The 22,264-nt window shown below is 35.7% G+C and overlaps 1 protein-coding gene across 1 annotated transcript in view; it reads right to left on the bottom strand.

Moving 5' to 3' along the window:
• Nucleotides 1-22,264, bottom strand: part of LOC118192753 (cytochrome P450 4C1-like) — a 74,997-nt gene that overhangs the window by 7,195 nt on the left and 45,538 nt on the right. The window contains exons 7-10 of the mRNA XM_085812899.1: nt 17,233-17,406; nt 10,038-10,211; nt 6,255-6,321; nt 2,909-3,088 (exon numbers count right to left, since the gene is read on the bottom strand). Coding sequence (XP_085669025.1) covers nt 2,909-3,088; nt 6,255-6,321; nt 10,038-10,211; nt 17,233-17,406 — 595 coding nt within the window. The remainder of the gene's footprint in view (nt 1-2,908; nt 3,089-6,254; nt 6,322-10,037; nt 10,212-17,232; nt 17,407-22,264) is intronic.

Below are 22,264 nucleotides of genomic sequence, written 5' to 3'. Positions count from 1 at the left end.
ACCTAATGTCTACTACTATGTCACTATCCGAATATTGCTTTTGCACATCTACATTGCGTAACATCACACAGCGTAATACTTAATTCATCGGTAGCATTCACTACATATTGTAGCGTACGGTAGCAATACGTAATGAATGCTACGTATCGGTAGCATTCACTACGTGTAAAGTCACATTGCAATGTTCATGTACTGCCATACTGCAACATTGATGTGACGTCACATTACGATGTTGATACATAAATTCATGGATAGGTAAGATTATGTCGTCCTCACCCGTTGTTGTCGTTAACGATGTTGTTTTTCTTGGATAAAGCATTAATTGAGAGAAATCGAGTGCAGTTCATGGAGGGTTGATTGCTTATGACTTCTCTTTCCGTACGCGCTTGAAGTCTGAATCGCTGATCTTTTGCCGTGTAATCGGGAATGATTTTCAAAAATAAAACATTTATTCATTCCTCATTCGCAGAGATAAACGCAATTTTTAGGCTCTTATTCTGTGGCCTTTGACGTATTTATGTACCATATATATAATTTGGTAATTTTTATATATAATTTGGTCTTTCACTATTATAACTTGCGACCAATCTTTTGCTAGACCTTAAAAGACTTATCGCTAAGTCTGTAGTAAGAATAGAAGCTTGAGAATGGTGTAAATCACCTTTTATTTAAACTGTCGGGAGTAAAATTAAGTCTGCATCGTTTTTTTATCAAAAGTTGGGTATTTATTGTGATACAATACTATATTTCATTCAATGTATTGTCCATCGTTAGACGCTACCTTTCCCCATCTTTCTAGCAGCTTATAGATACTACGTCCGAAGAACGCTTCATCTTTCGAAGCTATCCACAAATCAACCCAATTTCGGTATCTTCAAATGATGTGGAGCGCTGTTGACACAGGCTACGCATCATCTGTTGAAATAAGTAGTAATCAGAAGGAGCAATGTCTGGTGAATACATCGGGGCGGAGAATACTTCTCAGCTGAGTGTTTCCGAGTACGTTTTGATCGGCGCCGCCACTTGTGGTTAAGCAGCATCATGCAGGAGAATAATCTTTCATATCCAGCCTAGTATCGGAAGCATTTTTCTTTGAATGCTCAGCTGAGTCTCATCAGTTGTATTCGGTAGAAAGCCCAGCAATGGTTTTGTTCGGTTTGAGCAATTCATAAAACATGACACCAAATTGATCCCACCAAATTCATAGCATATTTTTTCCATGAATATTCGGCTTGGGTGTCGATGTTGAATCATAGCCCGTTAGTCACCATGATTTCTTCTTCTTTGGATTAACGTAGTGGGTATATTTTTGATCACCATTTGATTATCCAATGCAAAACCCCTTTCGTTTTAGCTTGGCAAGCAACATTTCTCGTGTAAAAAAGGGCGTTCAACGTTTCTAGGCTTCCGTTCATATTGAATCCTATTTACATGCTTCTGAATCATTCACAGTAATTTTAAACGATGTGAAATTGTTTGTTGAGTCACTGCCAATTTAAGTGCACATTCTACTTGCGTTAAGCACGAATCTCGTTCCAACAATACTTCCAGTTCTGCGTCTTCGTACACTTTCATCCTTCCGCTCCGTTCTTTGTCTTCGACGCCAAATTCACCGTTCTTAAACTTTTGAAATCACTTAAGATAACCTCACCATATGCTTCTACTAGAACCGATGCGCCTCAGCTGCAGATTTCTTCAAATTAAAGAAGTAAATCAAATGTTCACGCAAATGACGCTCATTCAGCTCAAAACTCGACATTTTCGCAGGGAAAAAAGTATATGATGCTGATACAAAATCTCTAATATTTCAAGGTTATGTTGTTAGTAGTTGTCCAACTGTAAGATATGACGTTTTACATCAGACCAGACAATTCTAATCCTAACTTATTTTACGTGACGCTATTTTCTGTCAAACGGCGGAGACTCATATGTTTTATCAATCAATAGGTGAACAGAAGGCTATCTCGGTGCATAGAAATCCGCCAGTATGTATGGCGAGAACACATAATGGAAATTCAAATGTGATGCTAGATTTAAATAAATATCAAACAAAGACTACACAGAAATATTTAACGCGAAGTTATCTCATAAACTTCACAAGCATGAACACAGATGTAGACAAGTATAACGCAAGGTCGAAGGCGAAACTCTTATCTTAGAGTAGCAAACCTAATGACGTGGCCTTCAGAAGACACAGCAAGCTCTAACTCTTAATAAACTAAAAAAAAAAAAAAAAAAAAAAAAAAAACCCTCATGATAAATACACGCGAACTCATTTGCGTTCTGGCCAGAAAATGGAAAGAGAGAAGTGACAGTATAGATTTCAAACATAAAATAACTGGTTAATCAAAGTAAAGAATTATCACAAGTTCTTTTTTTTTCCGTTACTGAAATGTGACGAAGTAAGGCAAAACATGATTTCTATTTCTTAGAGTTGTTCTTCAGATGCTTAGGATCACAAAAATAAAAAGGAACCTTTTTTCTTCAGAAGTAATAGTCGTAATTTTCCTGCTAAAAACTGTTTATTAAAACGATCCTGCTTGTTTTAGAATCAATGAATTTATAGTTTTTCCAAATTGAAGAAAAATGATAGCTCTTGTGTAATATAGGTATGTGCGGAATGGCTGTGCGTCAAACATGTCTATTTGACGTTAAGATAAGAATGCAGTTCTAAACTGTTTCTGTGAAAAATATCTCGCGCATTTGATAAAGAAAGATTTCTTATTGTTATAGGCAAATACTATTATCAAGTATTTGCATTTTCTGTCTTGTTTTGAAGCATAAATGTTGATATATAATGTAACTTATCTCTCTTTACGCACTCACAAAACTATTAAAACATTTGATGGTGAAACAAATTCAGTTAGTTTCTTTAGTGAAAACCGAAGTGAAATTTATGCTAACTTACCTATACAAGACCTGCATCCAGCGGAAAATGGAATCCACGAAAATGTGTCTCTCTTTGCATAATTTTCTGAAGAAAATCTTTCTGGATCAAATTTTTCTGGATTTGGAAACACATGTGGATCTCTGTGAAGTTTGTAGACGTGGAGGAAAATGTTAGTTCCGGCTGGAATGGTGTATGAACCTGAAATAAATCATTTTTGAAATTCTATTGTCTTTACATGGAACATCATACAAAAATAATACATATTGCCATACTTTAACGGAAAAACAGCATATTGTTTACATTGTATCGTAACTTATTATAGCTAAGAAATTGTAAAATTTGGCTTTAACAATAATGCAGAACGAATACCTCGTAACATGTCACAATCCTCAGACATAAGGCTGAAATTCTGCAGTAAGATCTTTGTTAGGCTTTCAATAAGCTCAATCAGTTATGTTCTTAATTTTTTTCCTCCTAAGGTTTTACGTTATCTTCTCGTGTAATTGGCTATCTTCGCATTATTTACTTTAATTCAGAAACGTAAGTAGTCTGAGCTGCATTTAAGTATTACAGTTCTCAACTGCAATATATGCTGAATCCTGCCGAAAGTTTTTATTATTGTCGAAAACATTTCTCGTCGTTTCGAAATCGCTTTTGGGCTGTTAGTTGTCCACCATGACTCCAAGATCTTATGTTTATGGATAAGAGGAAGTACTAAGAGGCTGAAACAGATGATTGCCCCTCTCTAAACAGTTAGTTTTGAGGATATTGGTGGCTATAGGACAGTTGTGTACTGCCGGATGTGTATTGATGGCTATGGGCTAGTTGTGTCGTAAGTTTGTGACACTGTCACACTATGAGGTGTACTTTCTTTTAAATTCAGCCCCAAGTTGTCATTCCAAGAAAATGTAAGGTTGTTATTATTTAGCATGATCACTTATTTTATAATTTAAGATCTTTCCGTTTCCTCACCAGAATACAAATTAGATTGAGTATTTAAGCTGAGGTCTTTTGGTTTTAAGACAGATCGCGTCTCTGATAGTGCGTGTGCACGTTATGGTCAGCACTGATAGCCTGAATTACTCAGGTTTGCATCATTGCTACCGAATATCTGAATATTTACGACGGTTAAATTTGTGAGTGAACTTCGCATTTAATTGAATTGTGTAGTCCTTGACTAGCAGCAGTCAAACTCTACGTTTTTGCTTCGAATATCTCTGTTTAGACGCCAGTATAGAGTTTGACTTTCATTGGTAGCGCAAACTAGTGCAAATCTCCTAACAGACTTGTAGCGATTATCACTGAGTCAGAAGATAACGACAAATTCTTGAGAAGGTTAAAAAGTAACTTTTTTTATTAAATCAGAAATGTAATAGAAGAGGACGTCTTGTGCTTAACAAACTCAACCAGCACTTATGGAGGTAAACTAAAGTAATAATCAGTTAAACATTTAATAAGCTAGTAGTCAGCTTAAGTACTCGATCTAATTTTCCTTCTCGTAAGAAAACTGAAAGAGAAGCTACAGTAAAGATCTAAATCATAAAATAAATGGTTATGCAAAATAATAATTACATTATAGAAATTTTAGTTATTGTGTGACAATTATGTTTTAAGTTTTCTGTTTAACTTGGCTAGTCGCAACACCATTTTTGGATCATACGTCCGGCTTGTGCCTTCTGGGAGGATCGGGGCTGCGCCCTTATTATTATAATGATAATGATAATGCACAGTGGCTACATCCTTCCCAAAACTTTCTGCAATGTCGCAAAAAAAAAGTCACTTTCTCGTACCCTTATCTCACGGTCTCGTTCAAACTCAGTAAGCTGCTGATACTGCCTTCCTCGTCTCCTTAATGGTATTTCTGACTCAAATCACTTTCAGATCGTCTATTCCGGAAGAGAAATATGTCACATAAATTTAACATTGCGCATTTAAAACACACATAAATTGCATGTTCATAGTGGCGCTACTAATGCCACATTTATTCATATAGTACAACGTCTAAATAAACGTCATCTTTAAAGATGAAAGATTTGTGGCAGTCCTCGGAACGAGTTTGATTTTTTGCTCGCTGTTGTGCGATTCATTGTGTCGTACAGCTGCCGTATGTCATTTTGTTGAATGAAGTTCCTTACCTGTTACAGTTGGCCTGTCAAATCAGTAACATTCTAATCTGGTTGTGCATGGAGCTGGATTTCTCGTCTAATCATGTCTTATGTCTGCTCAATAGGAGAAAGTTCGGGTGATCTCGCAGCCTACATAACAAGTCGGCAACCTGTACACTGTTTTGGGTGAAAGCAATGGTTTGCGGACATGCATTATCCTGTTAGAATATTGTTCAAGAATAGCAGCTCAAGCAGTGAAATACCGATCTGATGCAAAATCTGCACACAAAGTAAGTGGAACAACGATGAGAGTGTTCCTGCTGTTATAGGAAACTGCTTTTCCGACCGTAAGTTCTGAAGTAGGTCTAACGTATCTACTCTGCAGACGCTTAGTTCCAAATGCTCACATTTGCATCTTTTTAAACAACATACGCCCATCACTGGTATCAAGACAGAACGGATTCTCATTTGAGCACGTAACAGATCTCAGAGCTGCCCCTCAACTAATCGATTTGCTACAGTTCCTTTATCACGCCGGTGCCAACTAAAGCTGGAATGTCTGCTGCAGATACTGTGCGATGTGTCCCAGTCAAATGGAACATACGGCGGTCTTCCCTTTTAGATGACATGTGTGGCCAGGCCCCAGCCTTCTTGAGGCAGTACCTTCCTCTGATCATTGCACACATGCACACATGCACAGTGGCTGTCCAGTCCCATTTTTGGATCATACGTCCGGCTTGTGCCTTCTGGGAGGATCGGGGCTGCGCCCTTATTATTATAATGATAATGATAATGCACAGTGGCTACATCCTTCCCAAAACTTTCTGCAATGTCGCAAAAAAAAGTCACCTTCTCGTACCCTTATCTCACGGTCTCGTTCAAACTCAGTAAGCTGCTGATACTGCCTTCCTCGTCTCCTTAATGGTATTTCTGACTCAAATCACTTTCAGATCGTCTATTCCGGAAGAGAAATATGTCACATAAATTTAACATTGCGCATTTAAAACACACATAAATTGCATGTTCATAGTGGCGCTACTAATGCCACATTTATTCATATAGTACAACGTCTAAATAAACGTCATCTTTCAGCTAAGCAAACACGCCTGTCAAATTTCACTTATTTACCACAAGTTCTTCTTGTGTTTGGAATTCATTTTGCATCAGCATCGCATATAAAATGTATCCCGAAGACTGAATAGTCATATTATTGATTGTTGTGGGAAAAAGTAGATTCAAAAACCGGAAGCAAAACTCACCAGTTTTTATGCTTTCTTTATTTTTTCTTCCAAAGATAGGTCCAGGTGGATAAAGTCGCAGAGTTTCCTGAAATTGGACATATTATTTATAAATTATACCCGAAGAAAAACAATATTTCAAAATTTAATATAATATAATTTTCTTATCATGTCAAAGAATTAATAAATTTTGTTATCTGGTTCATTCGTCATGTCCAACGAATATAACACTGAAAACATTACTTCTGTACAAAACTATTAAAAATTTGCACCATGCAAAGCAGGAGCAAGTGTAATCCTTGTTTTGTGTTGATTTATTTCAACATATCATCGTTTTAATGACGAAAAGCATGAAGCAAAGCTTTTTTAAACATTTGTAACGAGGTGAGCAAGATTTTTCGAAAAACACGTATAAAAAAATAGTGTTTCAGCTGTAGGGTAAAGCTGTGTTATACTTTGCTCACATAATCACAAAAAATATTTACTCGATATAATAGTACACCAAATTATTTTTTATATTAAGGGGGCTGTATACCTTAGAAACCGAGATTTTGTTCAAAAAACTCTTTTTTTTTTTCCCCTTACGCTCGTTGAAAATTTTATTTCTTATGTTTCCAAACTGTTTAAATTTTGTTCCTACGTTTGTTTAACTGAACGTCATTGTTCATTGAACGTCATTTGTTTAACTGAACAAAATTCAAACAGTTTTGGAAACATAAGAAACAAAATTTCAACAAAAATTTGTCCTCAAAAAGCATACCTGAAGTGCGCCAAACGTACATATTTAAAATGCGAAGTGGGTGTGTCAGGGTTTACTTTTATTTTGGGGGCTTAACACTTTATTCAATTGCATTTTTAAAGACCAAAAAATATTTTTATGATATAAAATATTCTTTATTCTATTATTGTCCATATGTTTGCATGGAAAAACTCAGAATGCAAACGAGAGCTTTAAGTGTGTTATTTGGCAAAGAATACCAGAAGAAGTTTTCGTATGCCTAAAAATAATGAAATTTGGAGTATATGATGTCTTTATACAATTCCACGATAGCTATAGAGACTCTTTTAATATCTTTAGAAAATTAGGTATAGATATTGGTTACTACACTGAAACGAGTATGGAAAGTTTGATGTTAACCGTACTGACAATGCAAAACGACATTCCCTGATTGGCTTTAAAAAGCAGAGAAAAATTTTAAAAGTTGTAAAAAAGCAAAAACAAATGTAAATTCTGAAAACAAGAGGGTATAAGTTATAAATCAGGGGAGTTTTAAGTTTACAAACTGATTAAAAGTAAGTAATCGAGTGTTTGTATTCTTTAAATGCGTTTATCTCATTTTTCATTTTTTGTATTTTAATGCTAATAAGACCACAATACCACAATACAATTTTAAAGATATTACACAATATCTTTAAAAATTATTATTGAAATCCTATGAAATTTGGTATACATATTTCGAATATTTTATGTAAGGACACAGATCATTTACTACTTGATAAATGTATTTTTTATAAAATTATTATATGTTAAACATGAATTTTAATGAGAAAATATTTTTTTTTATTACACATTCTAGCTTATAAAATTTCTAAATAGCTTCCCAGCTTTAAACTAAAAGTCTGTCTTCTTGAGAATATTATTCTGATGAGTTTGCATTTTACAAAATATGAAAATATACTACACTTTTTTTATCACAGGGTTTCTAATTTATTGTAAACTTTGCTGTTTTTTGCTTGTTTTCCTACTTTACTCCCAAAATACAAAATTAATGGTCATCAAATACTCATCTTCTTCATTTTGTTTCATCATTAATTATTTTAAAACAAAAATTAAATGTACAAATTTAAAAATAAAAAAAGTGTTAGAAGGTACAGGGGTTGGACAAAAATATGGAAACACCTTTAAAAAACATGTTTCTTTGCTTAATATGGTGTAGGAAACCCGTTGGCATCCAAAACAGCTTGCAGTCTTCTCGGAATGGATAAATACAGTTCCTGTATGTTTGCCAAGGGAATATTATACCATTCTTCCTGCAAAACGGTGGCAAGTTCAGATAACGATGTTGGCGGTGGATAACGAGAACACACTTTCCGTTCCAATGTAGACCACAAAGGTTCGATAATATTCACGTCTGGTGACTGGTGGCCAGGGGAGATGGGACAACTCATCCTCGTGCTCAGAAAACCAGTCCTGGACAATGTGAGCTGTGTGAACAGGGGCTTTGTCGTCTTGGAAGACACCATCACCATCGGGGAACAAAGTTTGTACCATGGGATGAACTTGATCGGCCAAAATGTTCACATAAGTCTTGGCAGTCATGTGCCCTGACACAGTTATCATGGGGCTAACAGAGAACCCCGATATGGCTGCCCAAACCATAACAGAACCCCCGTCATGTTTCACTCTTGGCAACAAGCAGTCTGTATTATAGGCTTGAGATGGCGTTCTCCAGACGTAAACTCGGCCAGAAGTGGGAAACAATGTGAAAGAAGACTCGTCAGACCATATTACTCGCTTCCACTGCTCTATAGTCCAGGCCTTTATGACCTAAACACCACCTTTTCCTGTTACGTGCATTAGCATCACTGATGAGTGGCTTCACAATTGCAGCACGGCCAGCAATTCCCTGTTTATGAAGCTCCCTTCTAATTGTTTTGGTACTCACAGGGTTCAGTAACACAGCATTCATTTCAGCAGTAACTTTTGCAGCTGTGGTCTTCTTATTTTTCGTCACAATTGCCCTTAATGATCGCCTGTCACGATCACTCAGGACACACTTTCGTCCGCGCTGTGATTAAGCTTCGATACAGTACCTCTTGAAACACTAAACACCTTGGCTACCTTGCTTACGGAAGCACCTACCATACGTGCTCCAACAATTTGCCCACGTTCGAAGTCTGTTAACTCTGACATAATGCAATGACAACCTCACTTAACAGTACTCCGACAACAACTGAACTGTTTAGCACATTTACGAAGTTGTATAGGTGGCGTCAGTAGTCAAAAACGCCAGCGGCACCTACATATTTCATTAAAATCAATCTTTCTTTTCAAACATGCATTTCACAAGGTGTTTCCATATTTTTGTCTATTCACTGTATATAGCCCCCTTAAATCCTAATGTTAAAGTAAGAAAAGAAAAAGAACATTTTTCAGTTATTATTGGTGAAACAACCATTTAATACAACAAATATTTAATTCACTTTTTATATCATAAATTTAATAGTATTTGATTTAATTTACCGAAAGCGTTATTATTTCAACGCATTCGTGCATTTATTTGCCTGTATCTTTAATTTATTAAGTTTAATTTAAATAAAGTGAACCAATATAGTTATGAGAGTCAACCCGTCAGTGAGTTATTTATGCCTGAATGCCCACCTGTTGGGGATTTGGTTTTCGGTATGATCTTTGTATTTCACTAGCGTGCATAGCTGAATCCACGTTAGTTGGAACCATGTTAACTATTTGAACTATACTTAATTAAATGTTTTAAATTCTAATGTCCCGCAAACAGCAGTGATTATTTTCAAGTAAACTTTATTTTTACTGCAATATGTAACTTTTAGTAAAACATTTAATTACATTTTACTTCTTGTCTGTGTATATGTAGTTATAATTTCTATCATAATGAAGATGAAAATTTATCCAACGAAGGCCACAAATTAATGTAGTTATAGCTAAAAGGGAACAATTTTTATTTTAATTTTATTTATGCTTTATTTACATTACATTTTAGGTAATAAAAGCAGCGAAAACGTGGCTAATGGAATGATACTATTATATTTTTAAAATTATTCTACCTTAATAACGTTTTCTAAATATACCATCTTCTTCATATCTTCATTAGTAACTTCCGCTGTCTTGTTTTTTCCAAATATCAAACATTGCTCTTCATAAACATTATTTTGGATATCAGGATGAAGACCAAGTAGATAAAGGACCCAAGTTACAACGATAGCTGATGTATCATGTCCCTAATTGAAAAGCAAAAAATATATATTATTAAAAATCAGCAAAACCTATAGTTTTCATTTTACCTAGTTATTACTCTAACTGAAGGAGCAAAATACTGTGACTTATTTTCCAATGCATATTTATTTCATGCAAGATAAATTATCAAGTATAGAACTGAAGAGATGCATCTGTTAACCACTCAATGTGCCTATCACCAACTCAGTGCGTGTGTGAATGCAGGAGACCAGATCCTTAGATCTGCCGTTATTTTGCATTGAAAAAACAAAACTGGGGAAACAGTAGCTTTATTGAAGCAAGAAATATGTGCTGTGTCCTCGCTGGGATTCGAATTCTTAACTTCCGATTGTTAGCTGGACGTACTTTCAATTATCCCGCTAAAACACGTGATAAGAAGGGACGACTACTTGCAAATTAAAGCATAGAGTGTTTAAACTTTAAAAACTTTAAAAAACTTTAAAAACGTGATTGAATAAACGATTTTTTTCATGTGACAATGCACAGTCGAAAATGAAAGGAAAGAGGCGCTTGATGGTGAACAGTCAAGCAAATGGCGTGCAACACAGGGGTGACACAGAAATGAAGAAACAATTTTAATCTCAAATTACATTAATTTTTCGAAAGAACAACTAGCAATACATAACGGTGACGGATGGACTACTATCTTTTCAGAACATACCAGATTATAGCCAGTATTTGCATTTTTATATCTGTATCTGTTTATTTTCAAGGAAACTCTCATGGCCGAACCCTCGAGATACCACATAAAGAAATTAAAACGCTATAACTCGCATAAAGAAATCAAAACACGGCAGATCTATCAAAGCATTCGTCGGAAATGGGCCAACCTATAATTCCTTTAACTGTCTCATTGCCGAGAACGTTGCAAGGGGTGCGCCAAGAGCCAACCGAAATACTCCCGCGAGAATCTTACAGGAAATTACGGCACTTCCACCGTTGAGTTAAGAGGAACATCTCTGTTTTCCCGTCAAACGTGCGCTTATTCATCGCATCAGAAGTTTCAGTTGAAGCACATCTATATTTGAGGAATACCATTTTCTGGGAAAGCAAATCTCTCAAATTTCTTTACTTTTCAAATTCAGTCATACATTCAATAAAAATCAGTATTTTCGTATATTCTATCTCGTCTTAAAGTTTGTCACTTTGTAAAGATCTTAGTTTTTATCAAGCAATTATTTTTATTTTTCGAAACTTCCTTGCGGGTTTACTCCGAGAGTGAGTTTATGCCGTGAGTTTGCAATCATCTCTGTAGTTGGTAATTGTGCTAGCCACTTACTTTTAGATTATCTGATCTTTTACACTCGGCTTTGCTGTGTGCATCCGATAAATCTGATATAGATTGAAGTAGGAGCTAGTCGTGTAGTTGAAATTTGATTCATTCTGATTATGTATACCATTTTGTGTCTGAGTTACTTATCCACAAATTGTGATTAGTTGGTGAGCACCGAGTATGTGCATGTACTGCTAAGTTTAGTTAAAATTAAAAGGTTGTTATAACCTTCGTCGGCAGTCATCTGTTTTTCAAGACATAGCGAAAATTCGCCATCTCGTCTTCAGTAGGGTCTACTTTTACGCTCCTTAAACGAATAAGAATTTACAATGACACGTTTTTAACCACTTATATGCTTAACGTTATTCGAATCTGACGATCAGTTATTAAAATTGAATGTAGACTTATCAATAAGTAATGTAGTCTATTCGAATTAAACCTAAACACTTTGCGTCGAAATTAAACCTAAGACACATAAACGCAACCATAAAATTAGAAACTCATATTAGAAGTTTTTTTTTTAAACCACTGTAGAAATTTTGGTTAATCTATTCCACAAATCCGTTACTTTTTGTAGGTAGTATATTTGTAGGTAGTATTTTGTAGGTAGTATGTATTTATGTTTTTCTTAAGTTGCTTGCTTTAAGCAGAAAATAAATGAAATATATAAGATTCTTTTCTGACAAAAAGAGATTCTCCATCATGGCGAGAAATGAATTTAATGTTTGCATAAAATTGTAACCAGTTTTTATCACCTTACTATAGTATCATTTCTACTATTCTTTGAAGTACTGTTGTGTTCTAATACAACTATTTTATGGGCAGCTCAGAATTTCATTTTAAGTAGCAAATAACCAAACATATTACGATGGCATAAGCAATTATTTTTATCTTTAATGCTTTTAACTACTTAAAATTTTAAAATTACCTCCAATTAATAATTTAAAATGTTGTTTCACATACTTTATTATAAGCGTAGTCTCGCCGCAGTAGCTGTAAATCTGCGCCCCAATGTTTACGGAAAACACCACAGGATGTCCCAACGATATCTCAGCCTTCTTCCTCAACCATAATTACTCAAGAAGGATTTTGCCCCTCGCCATATATTTTGAATGCCTCCCTGCCTCAACAGGATCCGAACTATAGCCCACCGATACAGCAACTAGGAGAAGATGCCCATCTGATCGCACATACCGGTAATATCTTAATTACAGTGGTCGGCAGATCTAATGTTGCAGATACAAAGCAACGTTGTTTGTTCACCTTTCAAAACTGAGAAATAGGCACAATTTTCAAATCTCTGCTTCAAAATTCAGAGCAATGTCAGCCAACGGCGAACACTGAAACAATTCCCAGCATCAAAATCATGGGACAGCCTATTTAATTCGATTCCAATGTTAAATTTCTTCGTGTCGCAAGAAACAGGCACTCCGGACTTCCATACATACGGCAGATTAAAAACATGTACATGTACTATTCTAATGCAAAATTCAATGTTGAGTACCTCACCTGCAATTTGGGGGCTCCGCATTTGCTCAAGCTCTGGTATAAAACCGTCACAGAGCGAATCGTAACAAATATAGTTGCGGCTTCGGGCAAAGGAGTTGTTAAGCAGGAGGAAAAGCTTCTAAATACCATCCAAAGAGCAAATCTCCTCCGGATCACCAGAGCTTGCAGAAAATTTCTACAGCACCCATGCATCTCTTTCTTACTACCCCTAAACTTAGTAGTGGAGAGAGAGAAAGCTAGGGGCTGTCACTACTCACGGAAGGACTCTGAACAGGGGAAGTTCTGAGAAGTCTGTCATCCCCCAAAATTCAGCTTCTTAGAAAACTTCAGCTGCCATTATATTTTACCACCATGGACAGAAGCATCTTTAGGTACGTGGCTCCAAACTGGACAGAGGCACTGAGAGATATCTGCATGTGATACACAATGAACATTACAGACTTATAGAGTCGACGACTGGGCAAGCACAATTCGTTTTCCAGACAGCACTAACGTGCTGCGTATTGCAGTCCCGAATCAGCATCAATCCCAAACTCTCTAGAAAGGATCTTCATAGATTCAGCATCAAATTTCATGGTAATTTACAACTTTCCGTCACAAAACAACCTTTACATCTACCTTTACCAATAAGAAACTCTTTTCTGAGTTCCATCACACGTTAAGAATCGAAGCCAATGAATTTCCTGGTCAAAAGGCCAAAGAGAGAGCCTTCTCTGTCGAACGTCCAGAATTCAAACTTCTCCTGTTAATCTCTTGCCAAAAAGGGCAACCCTTATTGTAACAACAGCAGAGCAGGTAGAGACACAATGCAGCAAGCAGAAAGACCTTCAAACTTATTCCAAAGGTGTCAACCGACCTTCTCTGAAAATCTGCAAAAATCATCTGATTTCTGACCTTTCATAGCTCCAACACTAACACACTTAGAAACATTCTGCTGCAGTGATAGAACTTTTGTGATTGCGGTAAAAAGGAAACAGAGAACTAACTCTATGTCTTTGAATGCCTGTACAAAAGGAATCGCATCCATACAAACTGGCCTCTCATAATTGTCCACACTCAACCAAAAGTTTCAAAAACTCGCAAGAACACTGACGCAATGTCAAAGAAAGCCACGTCAGCATCTCAGCATAGCGAAACAGCTCAAAAGCTGGAAACGCCTAAATATTATACTCTACAAATAAACATCAAAATAGTATTATTTATGTATAAATGTCGACTAGTGTTAAGAAATCTTCAATTCATAACTTCTGAACAATACGAATATTTTTATACTACGAAAAATGTTTCAAAATTCAATAAGCAACCATTGCAATTTTATGGGGATGGTTTGTTTTGGTTTATTTCGTTTAACAAAAGGCACTAGAACTATCTGCCTAAACGAAGAAATGCCTTTCTGAAGAACTTTCTATAGGAAACTGGCTCATATGTGCGTTTTCCTCCCACATAGGAAAAATCCATGAAAACGCCTATGCAGCCAATCCGTTCAACAGGAAGTGAAGTGAGGATGGAAATACGAGTGATAAGCGATTTAACAGTTCGGCTCCTGGTTAGCTGCTTAATGAGGATTGGTTTATGTGATTACGGCAAACCATCGACGGCTATCTGCCTAAGGAGAGGGATGTCTTCGTGGAGGAGTTTCTAAAGGAAACTGGCTCGTATACACGTTCCACATGGGGAAGACCAGCTTTATGAGGAAATCATTGTGCATAGACTTCAGATGTGTAGTATTAAAATAATCAGTTTCACGTGAAAAGTTTCAAAATTTTGTATAGCATATTACAATGAGTAAAACTTTTGTATCATGAATAGACATCTGAACTGGTTTATTGTATTGAATTTGTAATTTTTGCGTCATGAGACATACACTCATAAGTAATGCCAAGAAACGCAGTGTGTCAAATTAGAATATATTCTAAAATTATTGTTAATGTGTTACTTGGTTTTTCGTGTAAAATGCAATTCAATGAATAAAACAGCATTAAACAATAGTAAAGAGCGCTTTATTTGCAAGAAAGTGTAGAAACAGTGTTAAAATGAATACAGTGTTAGGAAACTGTTAAAGCGTACCTTTTGTACAATGTAGAAATTATTAAGCAGTGAATTTTAAGTGCCGAAATTGCATTTGTTTTGGTTTATTAGATTATGACAAAGCACGCTAAAACTACCTGCCTATGGAAGTAATGCGTTCGTGGAGCACTCTCTAAGAGAAATTGGCTCATATCAACGTCACACGTGAGCAAATAACCCGGAAAACACTCATACAACCAGCCCTTCTCCTAGAATCGGTCTCATTTGAAAACTAGTGTTTAGCGACTTTCCTCTCGGCCATTTTTTTATTGCCAAAATATTGTATAACATGTCATTGTGTAACGATGAATCATGAATTGGTAAACAGTGTACTGAGTTATTATAATTCATAGTTATATCATAGTGAAGTTTGGCCACCTCTGCAATATGAGGTTGAAAGCTACAAATTTCTCCCATATGTAACTTAATAAATAATAAATAATAAAAAATGAAACAAGATGAATAACTGAGGAACAATGTTTATTCAATTAGCACACTCGTAGCGAAGTACGACTTTTCATAGTTATAAATTCATCTATCACTTTTTATTTACAATTTTCATCGTTTTTCAAAAAATATCAGTTTGGGCCCTTTGGATTATTTCCGTAACCATACAAATTCTCCCATACAATTTTCACAATTCCAACCATACAATTTTCACAAATTCTGTCCAATCTGAGTTAGAATTCATATTTGAGTCTGGATTTCAGCATTTTCTGATCTATGGCTTCACCACAGCTTAATGCATTTAGTTGAATTTGCTTCTTTTGGTATTTCATTCACTAAATTTATTTAATGTTTTTCATTTTTGAGGTTGGACTTAAACCAAGTGCTTGGCTTTACTTTTTTGTTAAGAACAGAACCAGACTAATATTTTAACCATTTAAGGACCGAGTCACGTTAGCGAAAAATTCAGCTGACTGAATTTGCTTAATTTGTAAAAATTCGTTGATCAAAAAAGTTTCGAAAATTGACTTTGCTAAATTGTTTATTATGTAATTCAGAAGCATGATTCTTCTGTTTTATTTCATGACACCAGTCTCCTGAAGAGATGTTACGAGATATGTAACATTACTTCCTTTTTTTTGCTGTCCTGTACGTTTTAGTTTCTACTTCTATATAGAAGTATATACATATATATATATATATAGAGAGAGAGAGAGAGAGTGAGGGATGTGGAGGTTATTAAAACTAAATTAATTACAAAGTTATTATACTTAGTTTAGCTTATTAGCTTTTACAGTTTTCAGATTTCAAATTATAGTTTTTCCATCTGTTTCTTTTTTAATTTTGCAGAGTGCAAGTTTAAATTTCAAACCAATTATTTTATGTTGATATCCTTTCCTATTGCTCTCATTTCCATTTTCCTGTCAGAATATAAATTTAGAACTACCGCGATATTTAAATAAGATAGAAGAAGGTAATGTTTAAAGGAAGGTTTTAGAGGGTAGAATTAGATCGTGCTTTGCCTGCTTTAAGACCACGTCGCTAGTTTAATCTCTTGCTTGTCTTGTATTCTTTAGTGTTCAGTTATTCTAACTTTTATTCTTATTACGCCTACCTTAGGTCAGAACCAAGCTTGCGCGTTATTTTAAGTGTGCAGCCGTTAGGCTAACTTGCTTTCTTAGTTTTAACTAATCCATTATTTTGTGTTAAGTATGATTAAATATATTAGTGCATAACTGTTGGCATTTGTAAGCACAAATTGGTGTCGTCTGTTAAACTTTTATTTGATTTAAATGAAAGTGTCCTTTAAAAGAAATTATTTGCATCTTTACAAAATTAATAATATATTTTTTTACCAAATTAATATATAATTATATATCAGATTTAATTTTGAATTTTTCTCATTTATTACCATTCTAGTAATTTTTAATACAGGAGTAAAGCTTTTATGTGTCTTTTTAGCGAGCGGGGATGAAGTTTAAAATTATTAGTTTATTTTGTTTGTGAAAGCACTGTTATATTTTTTAATGAGAGAATGCTTGAAGAAGTCTATTTTTTTAAATTTAATTTGTTTTGTTGACCATTTGTGAAAGATGCAGAAAGAGTAATAATATACGGCGAAAATGTTTGATTAGAGACAGGCAGCTACTGCTATTTAAGCGCAACAAATAAAAAAAAAAATAAAACAGTGAAATAAAAGCTTAACTAACCGCAAACATGAAAGTGGTCACTTCATCTTGAATGTCCTCAAGTGTAAAAGTTGAATCTTTAGCGTGTTGTTCCAGCAAAACTTCCAAGAATGATTTGTTTGTCCTCTTCGATTGTTGATTGAATTCATTATAATTTAAATCTAGTTTGAGTGATTTTCTCTTGTCTTGAATAGCCTGTAATAGAAATTAAATCATTGAAAAATCAATTAGGATTTTACATTTTAAGAATTATTCACAATCTTACAAACTAAACTAAACTACAATATTTAGTTTAATTTTTAAAAATTCTCAATTCATCAATCCTCATTATCAATTCTTTCATCTCTATCAGAACCTTCAGCAGACAAGGCAGTTATTACTCTCATAGTAGAAATATCAATGTGAAAGGCCTACAAGATTAAATTTTAGGCCCAATAATCTATCTGATCTATGTTTTGAATTTCCTGAAATTTGACGATGACATCAGTTGTATCACTGCCTGTTATCTGGATGATACTGCGACTCTCTGCTATTCGTTGAAGCCGAAATCTGCCATAAAAGGCATTCAGAATTGCTTGCATGAAATAGAAAACTGGTGGCGAAAATGGTGAATGAAATCTCAACTATTGCCTTTAAATCTCAACTATGCCTTTAAATCTCAACTATTTCTCATAGGCCGTCATCGCAAGAAAAATGTTGAAGAAGATCTAGTACTCTTTAGAGAAAAGGTGCCGAAGGTTACCAAGGCAACCTACTTAGGTGTGCGATTCAACTCCACCCTCACTTGGAACCCGAATATTTCGGTTGCCTCCAGTCCACACCCGGAGGACGACTGAACAAGAGATCACAAGGCACGATCGATGAGCATCTGGAATGGAAAATAGCTGGTAGGCTAGTGTTTCTTTTCGACTCTAGTATGATTTCGGCAGCTTTCTGAGCAGGGTCATTCAGACAAGACGTCGGCGTTTTCAGGTGAGGATCCCTTCTGATAATGGCTATTTGCGTCCTCCGATGCTGAAATCAGTTTGCTGTTTTTGAAGTCCAAGGAAAAGTTGTATTTCCTTAAAAAGTCCAATCCGAATATGCAAGGATCTGTAACATCTGCCACATATGCCGTATGCTGGTAGGCGGCACTTCCAAATGTGATGTTCACGTTTAACTTCCCCTCTATGTCGATTTTATCACCAAACGCAGTCTGAAGAGTAAAAAAGGATGGCGTCTAAAGGAGTTTATCTTTAAACTGTTGAGCTAAATCTTTTCGAATGATGGTAAAATTAGCTGCTGTATCAAAGATCATATTGCAAGAAACTCCATCGATATGCCTATTGATGAATAGTCCATTACTGTTGCCCCTGACTGCAGAAATCTTGAGCGCTTTAAAATGGGGTTTCTCGGTATCGTTCAAACTCCGCTCCGCGATATGGTCATTAATTTATTTACTGCGTCGTTGCTAGGAAATGGTCTTATTTTCTGTGCGCTGCTGTGTTCTGTTGTTCCTTCCTACGTGGCCTTTAGCTCCGCAGGTCCAGCACTTCGGTTTCTTGTCATCAAATTCCGTTTAAATCGTCTGCCTTATTTTCCATGATCTGGGGTGTTCTGCAGTTCTTTGATATGAGGCTTTCAGCACCGACGTTCCACCACTTTATGGTCGGTTTCGTGTCGCTAATATTTCGTCTCAAGGCACTGGCTTGTCTGGTAAAATAATCTGTTGTATTTTCCTTACCCTGGGATGTTCTGTAATTTCGCCGTTATGTGGCATTCAGTGCCATTATGTGGCCACATTTCCAACAACTAGTTTGTTCTCACTCCTACTCCGTATCAAAGCATTAACTTGTCTGGATAAATCATCTAAACGAACCATCAATTGATCCACTGGCTCGTGTACTTGCGCAGCTCTGATTAGATGTCGGTCTCTATGAGTTGCTTGTTGGGTTGCCTCGAATTTCATGGCGTACACCAAAGCAATTTTTAACCTTCCAGCACGCGCGCTATGTACAAAATTTACGACAAATTCGGTTTTTAATGCACATTGTTCGCATACCGCAGCTTAGACGTCTAAATGTCATTTCTATTCCTCCTTTCAACCCTTCCACACATCATGGAATATGCCAACAGGAAGTCATATGATTTTTTTTTACTGGGCTTTTGCGCTACGTAGCAGCTTCTTCGTAAAAGTTACGACACGCGCGTGGTCTTGGGTGAAAATTTTGAAAGTATTTTTTCTCAAATATTTTGCAATTTTGTGTTATTACTTGACGAGTATTACTTTAATTTTCATATATTCGACCCTGTAATTTTTATATCGGTTTCCATAGCAAAAAATATGTGCAACCAGCTGAATTTGCTCGCATTCTTCAAGAATTATCTTATAAAGAAAACGAAGACTAAGAAACCTTTGGATGCAAGAATAATAGCGATCTGAGTGGGGAAATATCGAAATAAATAATATCAGCAGTAAATCTGAACAATATATTTCAGATGATGATAGTAATAATGATATAGAAAAATGGAAGGATGATGATATATTCACGTTAGAAAGAATAAATCATCTAAGTGGAAAAATCAGAAGTAAGCAAACTGCTCAAAGACGAATTAGATGAATCGTGTGAGCGTTACCTGGCTTAAAACACCATGCTAAGGATATAAAGGAAGAAATAGGAACATTTGTAAAAATAGTTGATATAAATATGCTTGATAAAATTTTGGAATATACAAATAAATATATAAGTTTATTAAAAGGCAAAATACTCAAGAGATAGGGACTGCACTGTTACCTGAGTGGAAATAATGGTCTACTTCGGATTTTTATGTATCATAGGAATAAAAAAGGACACCATGTAAATGCAAAAGAATTATTCTCAAGTGATGGCACTTTAATTGAAATAACAAGAGCTGTGATGAACTACAAGATATTTTTATTTCTAACCAGTTGTCTTTGATTCGATGATAAATCAACAGGACAGGACAGATGAATATTAAAACTAGCTTGGATTTTAAACTATAGTTTTTAAATAATAATTTTTTCAATTTCTATAATAAAATACATCATTGCTTTTCCACCTGACTAATATACGCGTAAAAAATAATTTGCTATCATTTAAATGTGACGTCATTTGTATTTTGCAATAATAAGGTTAATATTTTATGTTTTAACAAATTTATTAACAACAATCAGTCATTGCTGTCATTTGTCGTGCCAAAAATGGTAAAATAACAGATGTAAAAAACACGATGCGAGCGTGCTCATGTAAAATTGCCAAGGGCGCGTGCTGGAAGGTTAAGTCCTTCATATCCGCCATTTGCAGTGCTTTATGTATTTCAGATTCCCGGATACCGTCGATAATGTATTGTAGCGACAGGATTTCCCTTGTTTCCGCCGGGCACTCCGAAAAGGGGAGATGAGACAGCCTCTCAACACCCATGGCAGGTTCCTGAAGCATTTCCGTGGGCTTCTGTTGACGGGATTTTAATTGAAGCCTGCTGTAATCTTTTACGCGCTTCTCGCCAAAGCGCAGCTCCAACGCGCCGAACAAAGCTTCGAAATCTAGTCTTTGGTTTTCCGGAAGAGTCTAAAGGATATCCGCAACGTCTGCTCTCAGAAAAGCGGCGAGATAACAGGCCTTAGCTTGGGAATCCCATCCATTCGCATCCGCCACTATAGAACATTCTGTCTTATACACTTGCCAGGAGGTCTTCCCGTCGTATGTGGATAGCTTCAGAGAGAACGGGCAGGCATGAGAAAAAATTTAAAGCCATCTATCTCTACTATCCTTGCCGTCGCTACGAATTTCTTCAAGGTATCAACTTCTTTGGCGACCACAGAAATGCTGTCATCAGTTTGTTGTTTGACGGCAGAAACTCTTCCTTTGATTCGTGGTTCCACAACAGAAACTCTCTCTTCTATTTTTTCTTTGACAGAAGAAACTCTGTAATCGATTTGTTGTTCCACGACCGAAACTTTCTGTATATTTGTTCTGTGACAGAAGAAACTTTTTCTTCAATTTGTCCAGCTTTATTTTCAATCGCGTCTATTCTGCCTTCCAAAGTCTCAAATTTATTTTCTATTATGCAGGTAATTTTTCTTTTAATTTTTTCTTGACCTGCTTCAATCTCTTCTTGACTCGCTTTTCATCTCTCCTTTACCGGCTTTCATCTCCTCTTGGCCAGCTTCCATTTTTTAACGCCTTCATCTCTTCTTTAACGGATTCTTCACCAGCTTTAATCTCCTCTTTAAACTAGGCAAGGGCTGCTATCAACTGCCTTAATTATTCTTTAATGGCTCTTGTTATTGGCATTCAAATCCCACTTCTGACACCAGAAAGTGTTGCTTGCGTACGATTTCGTAATAGATTGAATGCACGAGTCCGATAAAAAGTTAATGAAATTCATTCCTATCACAAGAAATATAAGAAATTCCTGGAGTTTTTTCTCAGAGATATTCGTAGAATATCACAATATCACGCAATATAATCAGTAACTAACCTTTAAACTACTAAAAACATTAGAATAGAACGCAATCCAAAGCGCAGAGGAAGCTAATCCGATCAACAAATTTACAGCAGATAAGGAAACAACAACTCACTAAACAACTGCTAAGCAACTGAGATGAGATGTTCTCTCTCTGGCTTCAATAACTTTTTTAATCGGCCGCGCGAGACAGTTCTAGCAATTTCTGGAAACCAAAAAGAGTAAAATTACGGTTACGGCTAATATAGTAGTCAATTACATTTATTTGAATTGCATATAAATTTCCGAGATAAACTCTTATTCAATGTTAATTACGGTTACGGCTAATATAGTAGTCAATTACATTTATTTGAATTGCATATAAATTTCCGAGATAAACTCTTATTCAATGTTAATTGCGCGTGTTCTTGTATTTTTATTTTTCCGGCGTAGTTTTCTCTTAAAATTTGTCACTCGCTACATGCACGGGGAAATAAAACAATTTTAAGCCTATTTAAAATATCGGTACTATTCCGCTTTGAGGACCGTAAAAAATCGCCAAACTATTGTTGATGCCAGTGCTGCCAAAATAATTCCGGCAACTCTA

This window comes from Stegodyphus dumicola, chromosome 3 (genome assembly GCF_044657685.1).
Source record: "Stegodyphus dumicola isolate Sdum_Otavi_A_Nest chromosome 3, ASM4465768v1".
In the NCBI taxonomy this organism is placed as follows: domain Eukaryota; kingdom Metazoa; phylum Arthropoda; class Arachnida; order Araneae; family Eresidae; genus Stegodyphus; species Stegodyphus dumicola.
Note: the sequence above shows the minus strand (reverse complement) of the source record. Positions and strands in the feature narration are given on the sequence as shown.